At 41.5% G+C, this 23,295-nt stretch overlaps 1 protein-coding gene across 1 annotated transcript in view; it reads left to right on the top strand.

The window, feature by feature from the left end:
• The first annotated feature begins 496 nt into the window (after window positions 1-496).
• DCBLD1 (discoidin, CUB and LCCL domain containing 1) overlaps window positions 497-23,295 on the top strand; it is a 48,796-nt gene continuing 25,997 nt past the window's right edge. The window contains exons 1-2 of the mRNA XM_068938127.1: window positions 497-841; window positions 16,257-16,469. Coding sequence (XP_068794228.1) covers window positions 580-841; window positions 16,257-16,469 — 475 coding nt within the window. The 5' untranslated portion in view covers window positions 497-579. The remainder of the gene's footprint in view (window positions 842-16,256; window positions 16,470-23,295) is intronic.

A 23,295-nucleotide genomic window follows, 5' to 3' on the forward strand; every position in this document is an offset into this window, starting at 1 on the left:
ACAGGAGCCTGGGGGTGAATTGGAGGACCAGGAAGGAAGCTGGAGGCACAACCCGCGCCCGGCCACCTGGACCAGAGCCGTCCCTTTTGCCACGCCTGGCCCCGCTCGTGCCCGCACAGCCTCTCCGCGGGCACCCGCGCCCCTTCCTCGCCGTGGCAGGGGGAGCGCGGAGCCTACATGCTGCAAAATAATGCTGTTTCCTTGAAGAAAAAAGAAAAGAAAAGCGAAATGCGTTCGGCTTCGCGCCAGGTGCCGCGCTGCTGGGCGGCGGCGTGTCCAGCCGGGTGTGCCAACGCTGGGGGAGCAAGGCGGGTGTGGGGGGAGCCCACTCGCGCCCATCCCGGGCACGCGTGGGCAGGCGGGGGGCGGCCGGGGAGGAGGCGCCCTGCGCGGCGGCGCCCAATGAGAGCGGCGGCGGCGCTCCCCTGCTCCGGTTTCCTCTCTCCACCCCCAGCGCCGGGGAGGAGGAGGCGGTGGCGGTGCAACCCGGGCGGCGCGGCGCGGCGCGGCCAGGCGCGGCGGGCAGCGGGAGCCCCGCGCCGCCCCTCTGCTCCTCCGCGGAGCACCTGCGGGGCGGGCATGCCGCCGGACGGCCGTGCCCCTCCGCCGGCGCGCTGCCTGGCCCCGGAGCGGCCCCGACCACCACCACCACCACGAGGAGGAGGAGGTGGGGAGGAGGAAGAGAAAGGATCAGGAGGGAAGCGGGGAAGTTGTGCCTTCCCTTCGCCGCCGGGAGCCGGAGCCATGGGCCGCGCCGCGGGGGCGCGGGCCGCCCCCTCGCTGCTGCTCTCGCTGCTGCTCGGAGCCTCTGCCCCGCTCTGGCTGCGGGCGGAGAAGCTGGGTGAGTCCCGGGGAGGGCAGGGGCCCCCCGCAGCCTGCCCTGCTCCTGTCCCTGTCTGGGGGGTGGGGGGCTGAGGCTGCGGAGGGGGGGTGTCCCGCGGTTTCGCGTGGCGGCCCCCGAGCCGCTGGCGTGGCTGTATATAGTTGACCTGGTTAATCCTGGCCGGGTTTATCCCCGTGTCTGAGTAGCCGCGAGATTAAAGCGCTAACCGGCCTTACGGTGCATGTATACCACTGATTTCTTAATCTCTCGTTAATTAGGGTGGGTTGTGTGTGTGTATGTTTGTTTGTTTGTGTTAAGTCGAATGAGCGGAGAAAAGTCTCCGGCAAGTTGGAGGTGAGGGGCAGAGGGCGCGCCCGGCGGAGGCGGCGGCGTGGGGGGCCCGTGGCGGGGCCGCGCTCGCCGCCGCGGGCAGCCCGGCCCGGTGCCGGCAGCCCCGGGCCCCGAAACGGATGCAAAGCTGAGTGCAGACAGGTCTGTTTGTTTACCGCTTCACTAAAAAAGAAATATCCTTTCTCTTGCGGCAACAAAGTTTTGTAGGAATTCCCGAGAGACCTTGCAAGTTTTGTTGTTGTTCTTATTTTTATTTTTTGATGTTACAGCTTGTTAACGTTATGGTACTTGGGCCTTTACGCTGTGTTTTGATGCGGCTAACAGCTAAACTTCAACTAATTGCAAGTACAGCGGACTCTTATACCTACTGAGAAATTGCAGCCTAATGGCTGTGGAATACCATGGCCTCATGCATCCATCTTAGAGAAGTTCACTGACAGCCACTGGTAAAATAGTTAACAGTGAAAATTAAGCGTCGTAATAAACTTGACACCACGTTTAAGATAAATTAATAGCCCCCGATATTAATGTTTCAACTGGACTGCAAATCCCAAAACCCCAGTATTGCCCATTTGTACAGCATCCCCGCAGTGGTCCTAAGCAGTACTTTGTTTGGCCGATTTATGCCTCTTTTTTTTTTTTTTTTTTGTTTTCTATATGCTCCCTATAAATAGGGACTTGTGTTATGGATCCTTCCTTCATTGAAGGAAACAATTGATGTGAATTGCCTTTCTACTTGTTAAGCTTAATGCAGTGACTTTTTTTCCCTTGAGACTTTGCTATTCCATCCTCTCCATATATTTCCTCGTTTGAGAGTCTTACTTGATTTGCTACAGGAAACATATGTGCACCAAACTTCCCTCAATCTCTTCTTCCCCCCCAAATGTTTTGGGGTGTTTTTGGGTTTCCTCTTTCGCCAGTGTTTGTCTTGTATGATGACATCAAGGAGACAGTTATGTGGAGAGTCAAATAACAACTTTACTGAAGTTTCTAGGGGTTTTTAGTGTGTGTAGCAGCACTCAGCAGTCAGTATGAATCTTGGTCCTTATCTATATTCCAAAATAAATCGGTAAGGGCACTTATGTTGTATTCATATTTAAAAATGTTTCTGGCATCATATCAACAGCACAGAAATGCAAAAGAATATTTATACTTGGTTCTCTTGGACCAAACTCAAACTTACAAGATAAAGTCTGTCTAGTGTCTAGAAAGCAGAACAGATTTTGACCCATATCTTCCCTTTCTCCTCCGGCTGCAGATACGTTTGGTTTTTTTTTATTGATGTTACCCTATAAAGTGGGGGCCCGAGTGTTATAAAGTTGCACGAGTAGAGAAAGAAGATAAGGATAAGTAGATACAAACTTTCTGTTACACAAGCTTGTTGACTTGATTTTAAAAGTTGTAATGGAGCATGAGAACTGCCAGAGTGAATCAGGCTCGAGTTTCAGCTAATTCTGTATCTTGTCACCACTGGTGTCTCCCACCAGCTGGTTCAGAGAAAGATGCGCTGGTTTAAATATATTGATTTAAAAATAAAGTAGTACAGTTTTCTGGCTTCTCATGAGCTGGGTGTGCAACCTGCCTTCTTTAACGGTAGAAACAATATGAATGACCAGACCACTTTCCTGTCTAGTTTTATTTTGAGGGATACTCCAGAATAATGATGAAGCTGCTGTTCTATCTTGTACTCTCTCTCTTACTGAAGTTTTAAAATAAGAAAGGGCCTCTATCTTTTATGGCGTAAGTTCCATCTCTGGCTTTGTTACTTTATGGCACGACTTGTGTCGAGAGTGTGACTGTGCAGAGCATGTGTCAACTCTTTTCTCTGCTCCTAAAAATACATTAAAGATGTGTTTTGTCTGAGGACATCTGTGAAACAAGGAATTTGGTTATTCATAAAATGATGATAGGAAAGGTCGAGTGGTTAGGAAACTAACTTTAATTAAAAACATATTTCTAAGCTTAGTTGGTTTCACCTTGGGACAAATATCATATCTATGACTTTGTATGAGTAATAAATGAATTTGGCATTTATAATAAAAGGTTCTTCTTTTCCCTTTTTATTCTATTGCATGCTGACCCTAACCTCTCTTACGGTTTCAGTTGCCAGTTCTTTGCTGACGACTCCAAAATAAACCTTGCTCTCACGCAACTACACTCGCCTGGTATGTCTTCCCAAAATCTCCTTCTGGCAGCTCAAATCCAAGGCAGAAGAGAGGCAATCCTGAATCTATGATCTTTGTCTTTCACTGTTCTCCAGTTTTTCTTCTGATCTCATTGAGCAAGACACTGAACAATGTGATTTTTGGGCAGCAGATACCTATATCAGAGTTGAATCTGAGTCTTCCTTGAGAAATTTGAGTCTTCCTTCCATTTCAGTTCCAAACTCTACCAAATTCTGGCTAATAGGACTAGCCGGTGGCTTGATTATCTGTAGGAAGACAGATAAGGAATGGGGGTTTCACCTGGTTCAGAACAAGATTTAAGCCACTGCTTTTGCTATGACCTGTTTATTTTCATTTCAGATAAAAACACCGGAATGAAACTAGTACATGTGTGATTCACAGATCAGCATCCAAATGTGAATTTGTGCTTCACAGTATTGCTAAGTCTGTTGACACTTCCACCCAGTGCCTGGCTTTCTGCTCATAATTTGGAAGAATTTATGAGCAGTAAACTTTCAAATATTTTGAGGCAAGGCGTATATGATAACAGCAAACGCAGTCATGGGATCTAGACCTTATAAAAGTAAAAGAGAGTTGAAGAGTAGAAGGCATATTATATTTGCATGCCTATTCTTGGGGGCTTATAGAAAACATATATCAAAGACTGTCAGTACGTTAACACTAATCCAGTCTGCATACCCATTTCCAGCAGTTTGAAATGCAGATAGAGATGAGTTTTTCTGATAGTGCCAACCTTCCCTCCCCCATTTCTGGAATAAAGCTGATTGGTACATCTTCAGTTTGTTGGCATTTTTGTCCTTATGTTTGCTTCCTTCCCTGGCTCCCTCTATCTTGCATTGTGAATACTGACTAGAATCGCTAAAGGCAACAGTTTCCCAATTATGACTCATAAAATGTGTATACCCACCATATGAAAATTGGCATATTTTCTGTCATGCAGACTTTGCTATAAATAGCTCTAAGCCCTTTGGTGTGAATGACCTTCAGTGTGAATTTCTCTTTGAAATATGCCCTCTGATAAACTAAGCAAAATCGGAGACAGGGATTTCACTGGAAGTAGCCCTGATGGAGGAGGGAGAAAAAGATGCCTTGGGAAAGTTATTCGAATTACCTGCACATTCACATAACATGCAATGCTGTTGAATCAGATTTCATACAAATTATCTGTTGAGTTACGTATGCAAAAATGTGTTCGTTTGTACCCACCAGAACTGTGTCACCTTTATCTACTGGAGTTGCATATGCAGCACAGTGAAAAATAGTTCTCAAGACACCAGTTTTGAGGATGATTACACTGCTGTATAGTGATGCCTAAGATAAATTTCTCAAAGCTGTTTTAGGTACTAGAAGTAGCGTAGCTTTGAAAGTGCGTGTGAGTTAACGTATCGTGCCAAGAAGTGTGGTCCTGAGCGGTGGCAGGCACTGAAGTCTTCAGAATAGACATCACTGCAGGCTTGAGGCTGGCTGTATCGTATCAGATGCTCTCCTGTGGCAAGTACTCATCAACACATGGGTTTGCACCATCTGCTAAGAATAAAATAAGCCAGAGAAAATCAAAATAAAATCCTTCTGACTGGTTTCACTGGAATGGCATTGGATCCTGACTATCAACAATAAAAATGTTAATAACAATGCATTGGAATTTCTTAGTTCCAGTTGTGATTCTAATTAAATTTCAAACCAGGACAATCTACTAGTGACTTTTAAATTTTTTTAAAAAAAAGTTTGCCTAGTTTTAAGGGTATATAGATGTCTGCATTTTTGCTTTCAGAATAAATCTTGAACTATCAAATTACACTAATATTCTCAGTGAAAATTGTAGAACATTAAAGCCAGGTCTTTGAGGTTGGCTGGGAGCTGCTGGTAGGTATAGGGGACACCATTTTAATCTGATAAATCTCTACTTATTATGATTTTTGATAACTAAGTCTGCAAGCTGAGAGCGTTCTGGGGAGAGAACGTTTTGGTGCTTCATGCCTTCCTTTGCCTGTTGTCTTTTGGCAGAGCTAGGACCTGCCTGTCAGGAATTTTCTTTGGTGGTGATGAGACTTTCTGCTCTTCCCTGAACAGGGTTTCCAGTCCCAGCACAGCCTTATTCATTACTTGTAGCTCCCCCATGGGATCAGGCTGATGTCTAGCTATGTACATGTGTGGCAACTCCACTCTGCTCCTCTGCTTAGGTAGAGGAAAGGAAAAATGTGGCCAGTCCATGCTTTCTTTGCCTGTTTTCAAATGACTGCGGTAAAGATATTTTCAAGATCCCTGAGGAGGATCAGGAGAATAGGTGGGGAAGGCAGAGTATGATAACGCTAGAAGCACAGATCCAGGGCCTCGTGCAAAGTTAAGATCTTCATTTTGGTGCATCCTGAAGCTGTCTAGTATCATGTATTTAAGCTCAAGCTGCTACCATAATAGAACTAATATTCATCAGGTAGTTAGGGCTTCTCCTTCAAATTGCTCTAACTCCTCATTTAGTAAGCTCTGAAACATTGTTTCTTCTTACAGCTGCTGCAGAAACCTTGTTTCTATCACAGTTTAATGTGGTGTTGGTATTTCTCACACTTCCACCACAAATTGTTTAAATGATGTTGGATTTCAGTCTAACGCTTTGACATTAAAGTTGAAGTCATGCTGATATCATCTTCCAGATGTTCACATCTACTGAATAAAAATTGTGTTTATTTGCTTTATTTCAAATTACAAAAGCACATGGGGAATTCTGGATATGATCCCATGTGTTATACAAAGGCCCATATGTCCTGTCAGAAAGCAAAACTTTTTCTTAAGTAAGGACAGATCTCAAAACACTGGAAACGTAGGTGGGTTTCTTAGCCCATCCAGACAGAATGGCTTTGTTAAGTGCTCGAGCCTTGTTGTTGTTGCAGCTGCAGCAGCTCTATGCAGAACAGAGATATGCAACTTCTGCTTGAAAATCCTTAAATATATTTTACTCTGGCATCACGCTATTTCTGTGTTGGTGGATTGCTTTGACTTAGTAGTCAGCTATGCTTTGTTTGTAAAATGAGCTCATAACAAAAACAGTCCATTTTTATGCCTGAAGTATGAAAGAATAGATTTTAACCCACAGAATAAATTCAGAGATTCTGAAAGTCCCCCATATTGAGAGTATTTGGCAGCAAGGTCTACGGGTCACACTGGAGATGTTGCCTTCTCTCTTGTCTCAGCTTGCTCCAAAAGCCAGGGGTTTATGTTAGCCCATATTTGCTGTGTCAGCATGGTGGAGGGGAATTTACAGTGAAATGCCTGAGAGCCGCAGGTTCTGTGCTCCCACTGAAAGATTTAAGGCAAAATTTCAATACGTAAGTCATAGTGTGAAGTACTGTGTCATGTATAATGATAAACTAGGTGGTCATAAGTGTTAACATTTTCACAGCTAAGAGGGAGTTAGCGTTTGTTGACCTAGTAGTATTCTGTCAGAGACAGAAGATGCATTGTTAACTTTGTTGTCATTAAAACGAGGTATCTTGGAACATTGATTTTTCAAAAAGTGCTGATGCCAGTGTTTTCAAAACTAATCTCTTTTGAAAATAAATTCAGTCCCTGTGTCTCCTCCATACAAAGTAGAATCATGTTGTATTGCAAGAAAGAGGCTGAGAAATCACACTGAAAGTATTTCTTCTTGAGATAAGTAAAAAACCGTTCGGACTTCCCTGCGATTGCTTGATACTGCTACTAATCAACAAATTAGTCAAATAAAATTATAGAGTTTAAGTGGTTCACACAGGGTGGTATGAAGCATTCCCTTTTGTACTACTATTCACTTCCATTGCAGCATTTGGAAATTCCTTTTGCATAGTCTCCTATTAGTATGTCACAGAAGAATGTGAAAGTGACAGAAATGATCGTGTGGATCATACACAGCATCACGTTATTACTTAAGTATTATAATGTTGTGAGTGTTTTTAAGTTCACATTAACTAGATGTGACCACAACAGATTGTCGGCAGTGTGAAGTTTACTGTTCTTCTGAAATACTGAATTACCGTCTTTGTTAATACGATGATGATGAGTATCAGGCAAGCTGATAATGTGGGTATGCTGAAAAAAAAGAAATTTTTTATTTTCAGTGCTCCAGGCTGGAAGCCTGATGTGAATCTTTGATCACATCTTCATATTAGTTCAGTTAGTTTCTATTATTTGTTTGTTGTTAGATTACAACAATCATTGTGGAAAGAGCTAGTTTCCTAGAAGTTATGCTGACTAAGTCAAAGGCAAAAGAGACATATGGGTCTTGCTAAAAAATGGCAATTATTATTTCCATGATAAACCAATTTTATCTTGAGAAATATATTCATTTACACCTTGGAGATAGTGGAGGGTTTGCATAATGTGATTGGCAAAAGTGAGGTGTTTTCTGTCCTTGCTTACTGACAAATCACGTGTTCGGTCTAGTCATAAAGGAAGAAAAGGTGAATATCTTATTTTATTAGTAAGCCATGTTTGATTGCAAGAAAAAACCCCAGCCTTAATCATTGATAAGTGTCAATCTTGACTGACTCCTATAACACTAACAAGGGAATTCATTTTATATATATAGTTTTACACACACACACGCACGCATATATATATATATATATATATGAAATTGAGATTTCCTTCTACTGTGTTCAGCTATTTCCTTTTTCCCAAGTTAGTGCTGTTTTGAACTCTTGCTTTCCCACATGCCACTCTAATGTGGAATGGTTCTGCCTCGGCCTTTCTTTATCTTGGTGTCTCTGAATTTCCTGTCCCTGTGGATTTGCCAGTCCTTAACACTGCTGTGAATTTTCCTATTCCTGTGCATCGCAGTATTGGAGTTTGGCCCTGAGCTTGCAGCATATGTTTTCCACACAGTCCAAATTGAGTGCAATATAATGTAAGTTAATCTCCAGTAAAGAATAGCAAAGAGAAGAATCTGGGAGAAAAACAGATGGAGAAAGTAGAGCAAACAATTTGCATATACATATATATATATGTGTGTGTGTGTGTGTCTCAGTTAAGATTAGCATTTCCTACCTCACTTGAAAAGCCCCTAATGGAGATGCAATTGCACGTTTACCCCTCATCAGAATTAGAATAGGAGTCCTAACTGTGCAGTGTCTTTGGTCAGAGGGGTGCCTACTGTTGGAGTGGTTTTTTTTTTTTTTTTTGGGGGGGGGGGGGGGGTCCAGCACCACCATAGCTGCACTTCTGTGTAACACAGAAGGGACAGGAAAGAAATCGCTACGTGTGGGATATCTGTTCCCATAGCCTTTATAGATCTCAGTTATTCCACGTTTCTGGCTGATGGAGGAGCACCATGCTTCTGCCAATTTTCTGCTCAAAATTTCAGTCCTTCAGGGTTCCTTCTGCGTGAGTAGTTACAACTGCCTGAGCAATGAACTCAATGTCTTTTCAGTACATACGCGCTTGAGGTGCGTAGGGTGGGCATGCATTTTAAAGTAGGGGAGGGCAGGTATTTGCTGCAAACTTGGTTCTTTAAAACTCAATCCCAGTTTTGCAAAACTGGGGACCCTACGCTTACAGCTCCTCTGAAAGTTGATGAATGTGGAGATCCATTCTCACATTTGTTCCCAAATACACCAACGAATAAAAGGTAGAGGTGATGTATCACAGCAATATACCACATCCATAAAAGAAAAGCACTGATAAATTTTAAATGCAGCTATCCAAGCAACAATTAAATAAATAATCTTTTTTGTTTTAGCAGCTAAAAAGACATCAAAGTTTTCTCACACCCACAAGCTCAAGGCTGCTGTAGTTAGAGTGCTGAAAAGCAAATTCCAGTGCTGAAAGTCACTTATCTCTAGGACTACCTTTGGGTATACTATCCAGGAAGCAGTGACTAAAATATACTTATTTTCTCGTATTTGAGTACTTTCTTTCACAGATTATGATGGAACCAGACAGTGCTCCTGAAAAGCAAAGGCAAACCTATTTTGTTACTACTTTTGTGTATTTAATAGAAGAAAAGCAAGAGAACTGTAAAATGCCATCTAAATTTTTGTGTAAACCTTGTCCTTTACATGGTGCAGTATCTTGTTCTTTACAGAATGCAGAAACTTCTTAATCTCGTGTCTTCATAAATAATTCATAGGGCCAGGACTGTCAAGCTGTAGCTGCTGTTCTTTCTTTTTTGGCACTGTGTTTTCTACAATAATCTGACTTGTCTTGTCACTGTGCTCTCGTGCGTGAGCGTAGCTGGGCAGTGTGAGGCCTCTTTCTGACACCAGCCCCTAAGATGTCTGTGGAGAGGAGCTGCTTGCTCTCCAGAAAGTTATTTGATTAAGAGGCAACTAATCAAATCTTTTATGGATACAGTGAAACTGGAAGAGTGTCAGTACATGAGCTTCTGGTTCGTATTTATGTTATTTTAAATAAGACTTATTCTATTAGTTCTTAAGGTTGCAACAAACCTGAATGCTGAGTGTAAAGTTCTCTCCTTAGTGGAGCATGACCTCCTACTGATGGAAGCTGTTGCTCATATGGAAATTTCTGTGCTTTTTTTGTTTTTTTTTTGGTTTTTTTTTTTACATTGTAGCAGCTAAATGAATAAAAGTTCAAGTATTGCTAGGTTTTCATCTCTGCAAATCTCTACACAGTTGAGAGGTTTCTAAAATAGCGAAATCTCCCTCTGATGTTTGTGGCAACACAATAAAATCCCTGTCGCGTAGGTCAGGACAGCTGTAAGGCGTTCTGTGCTACTTGTACGTACCTATGTCTATCATTTCTTAAACCTCTTTAGTTTATGGAGAGCACTGAAGAAACAGTGACAGAGTTGTAAGCTACTTTGCTAAATAAAGGAAGCTGAAAAGGTTGTCAGTGATCTTTTTATATATTTGATGGCTGTAGTGCAATTGGTTTCCAAAATAGCTTGTTATATGTTTGAGGTAGAACACCTCCTGAGCCTGGTCACAGGAGAAAACATCAGGAAAGCCAGGCCTTTAGCCACAGCCTGCAGGGCCGGGAGGGCCATCACAGCGAGGCGCATGGTAGCAATTTGTGATCTATAGAGCTGCTAGGGAACCAATTTAAGATCATTTGCTGCTTTCTCATTGCCGCTCCAAGTGGCACGTTACAGTACATAGTGTCTGTGAAAAGGAGGGAAAAATATGCTGTCGTTTATATGACCTCCTTCTCTGCATCCCTTTGATATTGGTAAGTAAATAATTTGGTCTACGAAATCTATACTCTACAATGTTCCTTTGTTTCTTCTCCTGCTCTACCTTCCCTTCCTGCTCTCCGGCCTCCTCCCACCGCTCCCCCAGCTGCTGCTGATTTGGCTTCGGCAGCAAAATGAGCGTTGTGAGGAACTACTGTAGTACAGAGGTTAAAATGTTTGCTGTGAACCTTATGCAGTTAAATAAATGAGAATGCAATTCAAAGAAAACTTCTACAGGATGTCTTTTTTTTCTTTTGCAGTAGGGCATCCTGAGAAGCGGTAAACTTCTCTTAACAAGACACAGAATGAAAAACACTAAAGGTCATAGCATATTGCAGTCACTGTCTTTTCTGATGATTATAGACTTGCCTTAATTTCCAGTGTTTTTTTTTTCATTCCTTGAAAATACTTTTTTGCAGCCCCCACAAAATATTGTGAAGAAAGTAAATCTGGACTTTGGAAAAAAATTCTGGGAATTTACCCTTCTATAAATTAGGCTAGGTCAGCTGGTGTAAACGACATTCACTTTGAACTTGGTGGCTTGTGAAATCCTGACCCTGCACTTGTGAGTCTACTCAACAGTCATTCCTCCAACCTGTCCACTGCCCCCCCCTACTCCCCGGTGGCTCCCGTCCCCCAGCTCCCTCAGGAGCAGCCTGAGTGACAGAGCAGCAATAGTCACAGCACTGCCATGCCTCAGACCCATGACACCACCTTTCATTTTTATTATCTCCCTGAACCCATTAATGAGCAGGGTGAGGAGGTCTGAGATTTTCCTCATTCTCTGGAAGACGGAGCGGCGCAGCCCCCATTTGCATGGTGAGCTCGCTTTTCCGTTGTAGTGGTACAGAAAGAGCTGAAGCTCTTGACCTAGTTTTGCTGCTGAAGAGGTTAGAGATGAAGTGCTTAATTCTGGAATTTACTCAGTCACACAGCAGTGAAAGTACAAACACACTGATGTCTGCAGCCTGCATGATCTGGTTAGCGATAAAGGTCCCAGTGACTATATGACAAACTAAAGTTTTGTCAGACCACATCAGCAGACTAGGGTGGCATCCAGCAAAAAATCTTGGGTTTTCCCTGGGCTTTCCTCCCCTCCCATGTGAACAGGGAAAGATTTGATCACTTTTTTGGGTACTCATCGATTTATATACATGAAGTGAAGCTTCTGTCAAGCATGGGTGCAGAACTCTTTCTTGACTCAGTTGTTATTGTATCTTTTAATAAGCTGAAGTCATGACTTCAGGAAAAGCAAAACGGAAGATGAGAGGGATTTCTGCTCTTGGCGGTGGTTATCTGCAGAACTTGCAAAGCCGTACGCTCAGCTCTGGCATTTTCTTCGCTGTGGCTGTCTCCAGCTGCAGTTGTATCTCTTCAGATACTGTTACAGTCAAAAATCAGTATTTTCTGTAAACAGAGAGGTGGAGAGAAATGGTAGTGCCCAAAGCGGCTCATGGCACAGTGTGGAGGAGCGCAGGAGCTGCTGGTGTGTGCTGGGCAGCTGTGTACCTGAGTACACTTAGGTATAAAATGTTTTTAGCACTGGAGTGAATCCAAGTCTTTTATTAATTGCTTAGTGAACATGAATCAGAAGGATGAAAAAGGCAGCTGTTTTCTGCCAGGATGTTGTAGCAATGCTTTTGAAGACACACTTTGAAATAAAGCTGTGTAACCATTTTATAGCTGGCAGGATAAACGTCGGTTAGTAAAAGGTGCAGTACACAAAAACCTTTTATAAAACTGTTTGAAAAACATAACCTTTTCACCAAGGCCAAGGGCAATATTTTAGGATGAAGGTGCTATGTCACCCATTGCAAAGGGTGGAAAAAAGCGAGGGAGCACGTGGCGAAGAGGCTAAAGCTCGGCTTGTGAGCTCAGCCTGCAGAGAGGCAGGGTGAGGGGACCTGCCCAGCCTGGGGGCATGCAAAGGCAGGTGATCTTGGGTGGCAGGAGGGTACTTCAGGGGACCCATGTTATTTTCGGAGTTCTCTAACTCTACTATGGTTCAAAATCAAATCTTCTGGTTTTGATTTTATATGTATGTGTTGCTATGAGCACAAGAGAAGTCAAGGTGAAAGAAACGTGCCCTGCGTTTGCAGCAGCAGATGCTGGTTGTGGTTTTCAGTTCTTGGGGAGTTATTTCCATCATCTCTCACAGACAGTATTTTTATCTTGATGGTAAACGGTCGTAATTCCAGTGTTACATGATCTTTGGTACAACCTGAGTGCAGGCCAACAGGCAGGTGCCCTCAGTCCAAAGACTGCAGCCTCGAACTTGATTCAAATGCCTGTGGGAACTCCGTTTACAAAGCATGTTTCATGTGCTTTTAGTAAGTCCTGGTGCTGCAGAGAGATTTTATTAAACCTGAACATGCTTAAACTTTCTGGCTGCTGAATACCTTGTGCTCAAATATGTCACTTTGCTCCAGTCCAACGAGAAGTGATGAAACCTGGACATCTGAGGCAAGACCATCAACATCTTGGTGATAGAAGGGAGTTGTCAAAAGTAATGGTAGCAAGAGAGTCGTAAAGTTGGCAAGAAATCCTACATGGAATTGTCTGGTTAAATATACGTATTTCCAGCCAGAAGGGCTGCACCTATAGAAAAGAACATAACGAGGTATTTAAACTATAGTTTTTATGAGGACAAGTAGTTGTATTTTGGAATCAAAATGTTTGAGGTTTGGCCAATTTATTTCTACTGTAAATCAAAATTTTATGTAGAAAACTTAGATAAGAACAAAACTAATGATAGCCTTGTGTGCGTGTGTGTGTATACATATATGAAATATAATTGGAATTCCTTATAATTTGCTTCCATTTCTCACCCTTTGATATATACTGGAATTACAATTAAAATTTTTCTGCTACACTGTGATTAGTTCTCTCTTTGAATGAATTATCAGATCCTGAGGTTTTTTTCTGCCTGCCTTCCACACCTTCAAAATCCTTCCATTGGGTACCTTTCCCAGCAAATTTCAGTTTAACAGTTTTTATTTTTGGTAATCTTAATTACTTAGAAACTAAAATTTAGGACCATAGTCAGCCTTCTCTATAAGGAGTTATACTTACTAGGATTTGGCAGGACTTTTTGGATATTACTTCAGTCCTTGTGACAGAGAAGCTTTCATCATGACCTTTTTCTTTGAGGTGAACAGACAGGACATAGGCAGCAAGAGGAGTTAGATGATGTTTCACTTGCTTCTCATCAGCATGAGTATTTGAATGAGTGTCCTGCCCAGGTTCCACTAGTGAAAAGCCAGGAAATAATTTTTATACTTTCTTAGCTCAAAAGAGCTGTTCTGGCTTTAATTCATTTCAATGCTGGTTCAAAGACGAATTTTGAAAAAGGAGTTTCCCTGGGAACAAGGCCTTGTATAACCTCCCCAGAAGAGGGTGGCAGGCTGAGGTCTTTGGCACAGTTTTGCCCGTACACTTGCTGCAGAAATATAATGATCTGTGACCTGTGCAGTTGTCAGGGTCTAACCACGACAGTGATGTCTTTTCAGCTCTCTGAGGAGAGTTCTGTATCGCAAAAGATCCTTGGGGTTGTTTGGAGGTAACACAGGCCGGAATGTAACCCAGCAAGGTTAAGAGAAATCAAACACAAGGATTTTAGAGTTTTTAAAGAGTTCATCTCCATGACATTTTGTTGTACAGGTATCACTTTTTTCCTTGTTTTCCTGTTTTCTTCCTCATGGAGGATAAGTTGCAAGCCAAGCTCCAGACTGTAATTTTTTTTTCTTGAGCCCAACTCAAATAAATACTTAGTTAGAAACACACAGTTTAAATAAAGGCCATGCACAGTTTTTTTTTTAACTGCACACCAGTCTGCACAAACAGCAAGGGTGTCTTGTGCCCCACTAGAAGTGGCCCAGTCTTACACTGCTAGTCCTCCTTCATCCCTCCCTCAGTTCAGACAGTTGGTAGCGCATATACGGTACTCCTGGTGCAGAAAGTTTACGCTGAAAAGGGGATTTGCCCAGAAGTCCAGTTTGTCTTTCAACATTAGCATTTGCCTCTGCATTCTAAAATCGATAAAGCTAGGGTAAGGAATTTTAAAAACAGGTATTTTTTAAAATGTGCGAACAAAGAGATCTGAAAAAACATATTTAATGTGTTTTATGGTGATATGATTTTGGATATGTGTTCCTATTCACCTCTATTCGAAGCATGAATCTGCAGCAGAATTAAATAGCAAGCAACAAAGCTGGTAGTAATGATAAAGCTTCAAAATAAATGCTGTTGCCTGTGAAAAAGCGGTTGAGTGAATTGCATGAAATGGCAGTGTAATTATACAGCAGTGAGTCAAAGTTGGATAGCTTGCAGCTTATCTTTGCACAGTATGCCACTTTCCCCCCCACCCCCCGGCATGTCACGTTTCTTTATCATCACTTCATGTCTAGTTGTTCACCTTTAAATAGTCTTGTCGGATCTTAAGTTTGTTCCTTCTAGTGACTGCAGAAGGAAATTTAGGTAGAAATTAAAACGGACAGGTCAAAAGAGTTTGACCAAAATGTCCTCAAAAGCTGGGTAGTTAAAGTACATGTTGTGAATTCTCCGCTCGTCAGGATTCTTCATTTTATTAACACTTCTAGGATCAGTTTTAATTTTTGCAGTAATAAAGGGTAACAATATACAGGACTTCTAAGTAAAGAGCATCTACGTCTATTATATGCACATAGATTTGGCAGTAGTTCCACTATTGCAATAGTTTCCATTATTTGGAATTTTTAGCAGAATGATTTGTCTTAAGCTTTTAGAATATAAATTTCAAGTTACTAGTACACTTCTAAGTAGTTCATGGCAAATTGCTTCCTTTACTAGTCAAGGTCCCTTATCTGATAACTGCTTCCTTCCTCTCTGTGGATGCTTCCTGTTTTTTATCTCGGCCCCCACATTCCCCCCTTGTATTTCCATGTGCCTTTTCCAGCTGTCATGCGTCGTGCTCCAGCTGCCCCTTTGATGCCTCTCCACGGCGGGCTGCCGAGGTGGCTCGCGTACGCAGTATCATGAAAAAACCACTGTGCCACCGGCAGCAGCGACAGCACTACGCGTGTGTCGGCGAAGCAGAGCTCCTGCCCTAACCCCTTGTAGCAGGGAGGCAGCAGTGGTAGCATCTCCCGGCATACTACCACGATGTAGCTCGTACTCCACTAGTGATACGCAACCCGCTTTTGAAGTTCCTCTTCTGTATTTGCTTTGCCCCTAATGCTTTGTGCATTGTAGAAGTGGAGCAAGAAAACCAACAGGAAAGTAAGATGAGTTGGGTCAGTGATACTATGTAGGTAAATCATGCATGAGAGCACAGACACGATTCAGTTACCTTCTCCCTGATGGCTCCATTGTATGGAAATAAAACATGGAATGATAATTGGGAGAAAGGTATGTAAGGAAGAAGTCTACCTATTACATTTTGAATTGTAGCTTTAGGGTTTCAGCAAGGTTTGGCTGTAAAACAGAAAACCAGGGAGACTGTACAGGACTGTCAAATACATCTTAGTTCATGAGTGTTTCCACCTCTCTTTTGAGCTTTACAAGAGAAATATGACACTTTATTCTAATTACCTATTTTCCAATAACAGCATTACTGAGGTAACATATTACATAATACTTTTTTAAAAAGGTAGAAGTGTGTGTGTAAGATGGGATTATGCGGTCAGTATTTTCTTTTTCTTTTTCTTTTTTTTTAATTTAATAATACCGAGAATCCTTGGTTCTTTGCTTACTCTAGGGGATGGATGCGGGCATGTGGTGATGTACCAAGACAGTGGGACACTGGCATCCAGGAACTACCCTGGGACATACCCAAACTACACTGTTTGCGAGAAGAAAATTCAAGTGCCTCAGGGAAAACGCCTGATCTTAAAAATCGGAGACCTGGATATTGAATCACAGAAATGCGAATCCAGCTACCTTACCATCCTGAGCTCTTCAACCTTGCATGGTATGTAAACGATAAGGCAATGGTAAATGCATGAATTGTTAAAAGTTTGTGTGAAACAGCTCAGAAAAATGAAAGCAATATTACCCTCTGTTCTTTCCTCCTCCTTTTGGTATTCCATTTTTTTGTTTGTGGCATGTAAAGCCACTGCCCCTCGCACCTTGCACTGTGCCAACAAAGCTGGGAGTGCTGCAGAAGCGCTCGCCTGGTCAGCACGGGCTTGTGATGTGCACTGGCACATTCACCCAACGCTTTGCCCTCAGACTTGCAGAATTTTACAGTTACAGCTTTGACGCAGCAAGTGCACAAGATCTGTATCAGAACTATATCCTTCTCAGGCATTGAAAGAGCTGTGTGAAATATTCAGTCTAGTTCACTAATTAGACAGAGATGAGACGACAAACTGGAGTCTGCTATTTTGCGTCCCTCTATTTCCTAGGCAATTCAAGCCTCGCTGAGGTGTAATTGCCAAGAGTCTCAGGGAAGGACTGATTACGTGGGGAAGCAAGTGGGAAGTGGTTAAAGCACAGACTGGAATGGAAAGGAAAGAGGTGTTGATAACCTTGACTGTTGCTAACTATTATTCACTGATAACCTTTGCCTACATATTTGCAGAAATTAAATATGTGCAGCCACTCTGCACTTCTGTAAGAGCTTTGCACAGGAAGATAAGTGAATAAATATGTTAAAACTGTGGACTTAATAATAATAATAATAATAATAGAGTCCTCCCCAGGGAGGAGAGCCCAAGGCCTTCCTCAAATCAGCTTTCCTAATCAGTTGTTGCTGAAACTTTTGATCTGCTCTTTCTAGAAGAGTTAAACTGTTTTTTCAAATCTGTGTGTCTATTTGCAGAAGTCACTTAGGTTCAAGCAGAGTTCCATACTACGTGAATAAACTCTTGAATCAAAATTTCATAAAATCTGGCCTGCTGGGCTGTAGCCCTTCAGTTAGCTGAAGCTGAATATGCTAGTCTGGGTGTTACAGGCAGAATGGATTCAATGGAAAAAGAAAATAAAGAGATAAGCTACACAGCTTTTGCAGTTTTCAAGGTGACCCCAGCTCTTTGCTTGTCTCAGTGAAGTGTGTGATTCTCCTAAGGTATTTTAGTGGTAAGGAAGGGTGATTACCTTTCATTCGTGAGCATGATAGGCCTATAACTCATCTGGTAAGATAAAATCAAATGAGGTATTAAAGCTTTTCTCACAAATGAAGTTAAAGGTAATCATTGTTCTTCATGAGGGAGGTATTACGTTTTGAAGCAGTCTTCACCAAGAACAAAAAGTGATGTGTTCATGCCTAAGCTTTGCATATAGCTTGATATGAGACAAAGGAACATTTCCCTGTGTGTGTATGCTTAGATTTTTTTTTTTATTCATGCTGTTTACCTCATTTCAGAACAGTAAGTAATTAATTCTGTTCATTAAGTATACTGACTGTACTTGGCAGTAAGTGAAAGGTGTTTAGGATTTCATTATCATATCTTTGAATATTTTTCATTGATGCTATCTTGACATTTCTAATCAAAGACTTTTTTAGGAAAGAAGGATAAATCAATATATTGGTTTTTTGAAGTGAAAAATGAAGCTTGAATACTGATTGATTGAATTTTTGTTTCCTTACATGTCAGCCTGAAGACATCTTCACATAGTTCAATTCTGCAATTATTCGGCCTGTAAACACAGAATAGCTGTGTATTATGCAATCAAATGCATATAATTAATTTTTTAAAGTATTTCCACGCCCATTTTCAGGCCTAATTGATAGTGTCTGATGCATGTGAACTGTAATTTGCATTTTCAGTAACAAACTGCACAATTAGCAGATTTTGCTCATATCTGATCAAGCAAATTTTATAGCTTAGGCAGACATACTATCTGTAATGTTTTTTGTGGTCTGCAGCTTGCTGTAGACTTTCCCATTAGCCTACCTAAAGAGTCTCTGCTGTAAATGTGTGTAGACCTATAGTGAGGAGATACTGCTATATGCATAAATTCACAATAACCCTTATGTTTTAAGAGACACAGACGTTCATAGATGAGATGAGGACTTCTCCGAGTGAGATGTTTCAAAGTCTTGCAATAGCTCTGGGTTTTAATATGCGTTTAGCTAAGGCAAAGCAGCTCTGCGAATGGACATTGCTATCGCTCCTGTAAAGTGTCCTTTTAGCCAGCCCCAGTCTCTTCTTTGCAACCCTCCACTCATCATGTATGTGTACAGCAGGTCAACATCTTCCCTTTCAGCCAAGATGATGTTGACCTGTGCTATTGACATTCTTCCATAGGATGATGGTCAGTTGAACAGATTTTTTTTTCAGGCATTGAAAACATTTGAGCAATGAAAAACCAATGTTTAAATGTTTTGGGATTTCCATATCTGACCTGAATTTAAAAGGGAAAACCTTGTTATATATGAAACTGGCAGAGCGAATGTTATTCGTATTTCAGATTAGCTAAATGGTCTTTGCTTTTTATTTAAAAGGTATGCCATTATAAGCAAATAAGATCCAAAGACAACTGTGTTTTAAGTACTGTTCTGATCACTTGAATTCTTCAGAAAATAAGAGAGTGAATGTCAGTATGTGTACGCACTTGTATTGAGGAATGTATCTGCAGCTTAGAAAATTGGTCAGAAGCAAAATACTACACAAAATATATACCATGCAAATGTAACTCTAGTGTGAATGAGTCTTCAGATGGCAAAGTTGTGGGGTTCCCCCCCGTTTCAGATTCCCCCCACCTGTTGTTTTTGTTATATAACTGTGATTCGTTCGTCGTTATAACCTTTTACTGGGATTCATGCAATAAAGCAGAGAGTAACTCAACTCATGTCTGGGGCACTAATGTTCCATGCCCTAAAGGGATGCGGTTATATACAAATGAGTGGATTCAGGGACTTATGTTAGCCAGGGGGTTTCTTCCCCTTTAGCAAGTCTGTCGCTACAGATAAGACAACAGAACACTTGAATGTAAGTTTTATTTAAGTTTAAGGCATTCCTCAGATTTTGTAGACCAACACGAGTGCTGTGAATCTAATCTCATTCCTTCCTAAAAAAGCGTGTACCAACCATTTCTAAAGCCTCCCTTTCAGCTGTGATACAAAACTGACGCTACACTTCTGAATTTGATGAACTGGTGGAGACAGCCTTTGTATTTAGATTTTTACACTGTCACCATCAAAAGATTGTCCTATAGCAGCTGAAAACCATATTGCAGGGTCATTACTCTGCACACTTATTTCTTCAGTATTTACTGAAAGAAGACTCTGTAAGAAAGACTCAGTCTTGCAAACTGTTAGCATGGTATACAGATTTACATGTGAAATTATTAATCATCAGTTAGGAAAGCGAGTCTAACATCAGTTTTGGCGAAACTGAGTCACCTTTGACAAACCTTAAATGCTAACACAGCTGTGCACATGTCTCTAGGAGGAATAAATATACACTAATGTCTCTTTTCAAAGGCATAGCACTGGACAGAAGTATTTTTTGGTCCCACAAATGGAATTGCACAGGATAGACAAAGTGCAACCTTTACTGAAATGCTTTTCTCCTAGAGTGAACCGTATTATCTGAGCATATAGAAATACTAAGTGCTGAATAACACTTCTGATTTTTTTACTTAGTTAAAGGGATACGTGAAAGCAGGATTAACCATGTAGTTCTCAAGAAGACGATAGCCATTGCTGCGCTAATTATGAGTGTATAACATGGATGTTTTAAAAGTTTAATAGGAATTGCTTTTAGAGAGTTTCTCTTCATGTTTTTGTCAGATTTCTGTATCTCTTTTGACCCTTTTTCCTCACTTTTTCTCTCTTTCCCCAACTAATGGCTAAGTATTTTTTTCCCTTAGTTTTGTGAGGTGATCATCAGTCTTGACTGGAAAGACAGATTAGAGAACAGCTAAGTGCCTACTTAGTTCTTCATTCACTTGCAGTAAGTAGGAGGTTGATGTGCTCCTCTGGGGTGGATGTCAGATCTGCTGAGTGAGTAGTAATAATTTGGAGAGTTAACTTGTTCTTGCATATTTTACAGTCAGTAACTAGTGTGAAATTGCTAGAGAAATTACTGAAAATGCTTTCTCCTCTCCACACCCAGTCACTGAGGGTGGCTAGAAAAACTGAGCATTTACTGGTGCGCAAGAGTGTCTGACTGCTCTGTGTGTGTGGAGAAGGGAGCGCCTTCCAACGCCTCATTGTGGCTTGAGGGGATTCACTGAACCAGTTTTTCCTTATTATATATTGTATTAAATGTCCTGCTTGAATAAAGGGTGTGACCAAGTTTCTTCTTCTCCCTTGAAGGAAACCTGTGATTACTCTATTGTTTCTGGTATTTCAGGAAATCCAGGGAAACGTCCAGACAAGTTCTCACTGAAGATCAAGTTGAGTAGTTTCTTAATAGCCAAAACTCTTTTTTAACAGTTGGGTTTCAAGTGAGTGGTTACAGGTCCCCAGTCCTCAGCTTTGGAAAGATTTATAAAGTGAAGAATGTCTGCTTTTGTTTTATCAAATCCCATGCTTTTATCTCAGGTGTTTAAATTATATTGTATATTTTTGGTTTTTGTTAAGCCCGTACAGCTCTTTACTGAAGATTCCTAATGCTTCTTGTGTTGCTGTCTTTGTTTAGCTAAAACCACAGATATGGTCAAAGGCTCAGGCATTTCACTTGGGATCAAGCAAGCCCCAGGCCTGTGAGAACAGTTAGCCAAGACCCTGTATTTTCAAACTGTAATTCATTCACCACCCTCCCCCCCCACTAGATGCCTCTTCTTTCCTTTCTTGCAGTCTTTGGCCACCTTTTGGAAATGCTAATTGAAAGTTATATTGTTTTTTTTTTCCTAAAACTGAGGAGCGGTTAGCGCTCGTTCTGGAGTCTGACTGTGTCGCGCAGGGTTGAGTACCAAGTAACCACGCAGTCTCATCCCAACTTCCAGACTCCACTACTCCGTCACCTCAGATGTGCTGAGTATTAAACACCACCTTCCCCCATGTACTGCGAAGGCGGCCGCAGATCAGCACTTCCTGTGCCCTGGGTTGCCCTTGCTCAGGGGTGCGGATGCACGGCGGGGATGGAGGGAAGAGGCCTCCCAGCTCCTCTTTGGTAGGCACCGCCTGTGAAATTGAAGCATTAGTGTGAACGTGGGATGGAAACGAATTTCAGGAACGCAAATGTTTTCCTATGACACGTTCCTGCTGTTTTTGTGGGCTGTTTTTGAAAGACTCGCATGTTGGCTAACTGAGTTTTTAGCTCTGAAGTGAGGCCAGCATAATACATGTTCACCATGTCCCCTGTCCTTCCCCAGCTACTGAGGTACTTCCAAATTGCTTTTGGTTTGAGAAAAGGCTACTGAATGTAACGATCATAATTCAAAATGTTGTTTTCTCCGCGCAGCTCCTTAGGGGAGTTGTGTTGTTAATGCTAATCCCAAAGGGGCAGATCCATGGGGCTGATGCTACACGTTACTCACCAGCCGTGGGTTACGCTGCAAGACAAATGTTGAAGACAGAAAAAAGGGAGAAGATTCCCAGTTGAACAGAGGATTTTATGAGCTGATATCTAAACTGAGTTTCTTAAGGACCTCTGCAAATGTCAAACTGCAAATTTCATATGAAGTTAAGGAATTTGAAAGCAGAATGAATCAGACACAGTAGGTACAGATGAAAAAATTGCTTTTAAAAGAAAGAAAAATGGCTTACAGAAAAGGTGGATAAAATTAAGAGCTAGAGAAGAAAACAGTATGTAGCTATTGCTAGTTGGTGTGAGGCAAGAGTGTCCTCCAGGCACAGCATTTCTTAAGGGAAGTAGAAAGAATAAAGGAACATATTTCAACAAAGCAATCTCAGGAAGTATGCCAGAGACTGGTTGACAGTAGAAGTAAACTAGACCTCATAAAACAGACAATGCTGTAAAGATCATCGGATTTGCAAAACAACATTATTATGAAAGACAAAAGCGGTAGACTATTGCTAACATTTAAAAAATAAACAACATGTAAAATAATCTCTTCAGTCTCCAGATGAGCCAGCCAAAGGATATCCAGAAGACAAACTGGAGTTTTCTGCAGGATGTTAATACTGCTTGGAGACAATGATTCCAAAATAGGACTATTTCATTTAAGCTACCTAAACCATGTTAACAGATCAGGAGTTCTAGAAGAAAGCCATTAAATTTTAATTTAATTATAGCAAATAGTAAATGACGTACATTTGAAATCCTTAAACCCCTAATGGTTTTCATGTAGAATTAAAAGTATGTATGCGTGTGTGTATGTATGTGTACATACATATACATTTATATAAAAGAATCTGGAGTGAACAGATGCAGCCACAGTTGGGTCAGGTCTTTAATGAGACACTGAAAGAAGAGAAGGCATCTGGGTGTAGTAATACTGAAATATGAAAAACACCTACTCAGTTGCAGGACAGATAACACATCTCTTAAAGTAAAATCTTTTCTTTGTTCTTAGTAAACAAACCAAATAATTCTACCTGCTTACACTAGCAGAGATCCACGAGCTACTTAAACAGGAAGCAGAGAGAGAGAGAGATCATCATTCATGACTTGTTTCTCAAGCCAAATATGCAAAGCAACCCACCTCGCAACAAACATCAGAAGATGAAAAACTGATAATGTGATCTGGCAATTTCCAAAAGGCGTCATAAAAACTTTTGGCTTAGTACCAAGTTTAGAAATTAGATATTTATCCAGAGTCAAATCCAAATCCTGCAGTAAAAGTTTTAACAAAGTTAACAGCCCTATAAACAAGAGTATCCCTTTCATACCAGGCACAAACCAAGGCTTTCTCCACCATCCCTTCTCTTCACTGTGGTT

Source organism: Struthio camelus, chromosome 3 (genome assembly GCF_040807025.1).
Source record: "Struthio camelus isolate bStrCam1 chromosome 3, bStrCam1.hap1, whole genome shotgun sequence".
Lineage (NCBI taxonomy): Eukaryota > Metazoa > Chordata > Aves > Struthioniformes > Struthionidae > Struthio > Struthio camelus.